This window comes from Carlito syrichta, unplaced genomic scaffold (assembly GCF_000164805.1).
Source record: "Carlito syrichta isolate Samal-C Ts95f unplaced genomic scaffold, Tarsius_syrichta-2.0.1 Scaffold33826, whole genome shotgun sequence".
NCBI lineage: Eukaryota > Metazoa > Chordata > Mammalia > Primates > Tarsiidae > Carlito > Carlito syrichta.
In genome coordinates this window covers 28,800-31,015 of record NW_006977922.1, presented here as the reverse complement: position 1 = coordinate 31,015, position 2,216 = coordinate 28,800, and the positions used below count along the sequence as shown (strand labels likewise).

The 2,216-nt window shown below is 58.6% G+C and overlaps 1 protein-coding gene across 1 annotated transcript in view; it reads right to left on the bottom strand.

Annotated features, from left to right (window-relative positions):
* KLHL36 (kelch like family member 36) overlaps window positions 1-371 on the bottom strand; it is a 13,542-nt gene extending 13,171 nt beyond the window's left edge. Inside the window, exon 1 of the mRNA XM_008072240.2 lies at window positions 299-371. Coding sequence (XP_008070431.2) covers window positions 299-352 — 54 coding nt within the window. The 5' untranslated portion in view covers window positions 353-371. The remainder of the gene's footprint in view (window positions 1-298) is intronic.
* Between the last annotated feature and the right edge of the window lie 1,845 nt (window positions 372-2,216).

The window sequence follows — 2,216 nt, the reverse complement described above, 5'->3', positions numbered from 1 at the left end:
ACCTCATCTCTACAATAAATCAAAAATGAGCCGGGCGTGGTAGCGCACACCTGTAGTTCCGGCTACTCGGAAGGCTGAGGCAGAAGAATCGCCGGAGCCCAGTGGGTCGAGGCTGCGGTGACTGGGAGCGGCCACTGCACTCAGTCTGGGCGACAGAGTGAGACTCCAACTCTGTCACCGAAACATCCATCCCTCCGTCCCAGCGGGAGACACATGAGCCCATCAGAAACACAATCACACTTCCCGGGGCTGCCCCGGGCGGGTTGGGGGGGAAGGGGGGCGACCACCATCCACAGACCTTTGACGACTCGCTGATCTTGTACGGCCGAGACACTCGCCTACTTCCCTCCATCCTCAGAGATCCCGCGGCCCTGCGGCGAGAGCAGGATTTCTGAGTGTGCAGCCGTGCCTCTGGGTCATTCCTTAATTGCAGGCCCTGCTGGCAGACAACAAGGACAAGAGTGAAAACGTTCACACGGGGGAGAGAGGGAGAGGGGACAGTGGGCTGCAAAGAAACTTTGACGCCGTGAGTGGAGGAATACTCAGCTTGTTGGGACGGGATGGAACATTTCACATCCACCATCTGAAATTGGACAGCTTCATGCCCTCCAGCTCGCATGCACACACCTACCTTTGGATGTTTGATCTGAATGAGGAGGCCTTTGGCTAGATCAAGGTCATAAGATGATGGTTATCATCTCAGAGCCCCGATGACAACCCCGGGACCAAGCTGGGGGACTTCCAAGGGACACCTCATTTAACCCTCACCAACACTTGGCCAGGCCGATGTCACCCACCCCACGGCACAGACGAAGATACTGATCTCATGATCACAAAGCCAGCCAGTGGCTGAGACTCACGCCCAGGTCTGTCCCACTTCAAAACAGAGCCCCCTCTCCAGTCTCTGAGTGTCCTACTTTTAAAATACCACGAGGAAGTTGAGGACGTGGCGTAGTGATGACCACGACACAGGAAGTACGTCCTAGACACGCACAGTCTCCAAGAAGTTCTATGTGTCTTCCCTCGAGGCCAGCACCCATGGGGATTAAATGTGGCCTTGATTTTAGGGAGGATGCGGACGGCGGGGAGAGGGCATGATCTGCCTAGCGTCACGCCACTAGGAATGGGCCGAGTTGGGATTCTGAAGGGGAGATGTCCCTGCTCTCAACACCCCACTCTCCTGAGTGGACATGTACACACACAAGCCGGAAAGCCGGAAGCCCACAGGCAGGAAACCCCTGCTGGGGCTTAGGCCCTGCTGTGATCACAAACTTGAGCAAACGTGCTAACCTCTCTGAGCCTCACAGTCACATCTGGAGAATGGGCTGGTGCACTGGGCAATGCTGGGGTTTCCACAGCACGAAAGCGCCCAGCCACTCACTCACAGCAAAGAGCTAGGTTTGGGGGGGGGGTGGTTCAAGAATGGCGGGGCTAGGGGTGGAGGGACAGAGGAAGGACTAAGTCAGCAATATTAGCACAAGTCATGTCCTGGGACTGAGGATTCCTGCTGTCTGAGTTCATGCGAAGGGTCGATCCGTTACCTATTGAACGAACAGTCTTTGCTAAGAAAGGACAATGTGACAAGAAGTCACCACTGTTCTGTGATAAGAACGAAGGGGGTGGGGCTCGGTGTTCCCACGGGAGGAATGAGTTGGGCACAGCCTAGCCTGTCAACTCCCCCGGGAAAGGAAGGGATGGCTAGATTTCTCTTGACAAACTAGCAACTCTGTGACAGCGACAAGCTGTTCCCACCACCCCCTCTTCCAGGCTGCCCCAGGCTGCCGGCAGCCCCGAGAAGGAAGGGAAGAAAAGCGGAGGGCAGCGCCCCTGCACCCCAGACATCGTTCCACCCTCACCCTCTGAGACAGGTGCCACCAGCCTCCCACAATGGGACGCCACGCTCGGGTGGCCGAGGGGCCTGCCCAAGGTCAGCACAGCAGAAAGCGGCAGGTGCCCTCTCTCCGCCGCCCCAGGCAGGCTGCCAGGGCTCAGCTGTGTCCTCAGACGCGAAGCTTTCTTTTCTAGGCCACGGTGTCTGGAGAGCGTCCCTAGGCTGGAGGCTGCTTTTGTCTCCAGGCAAGTGGTCGGCGAGCCCGCCCGGGAGGACGTCCGCTGCCTCCGGGGCTTGGGGGCAGCAGCCCAGGGTCAAGGCCACCCCGCACGCAGCGGGGAGCCCGAGGTGCGCGTCAGAGCAAGGCCACGGCCGGGACGGCGCA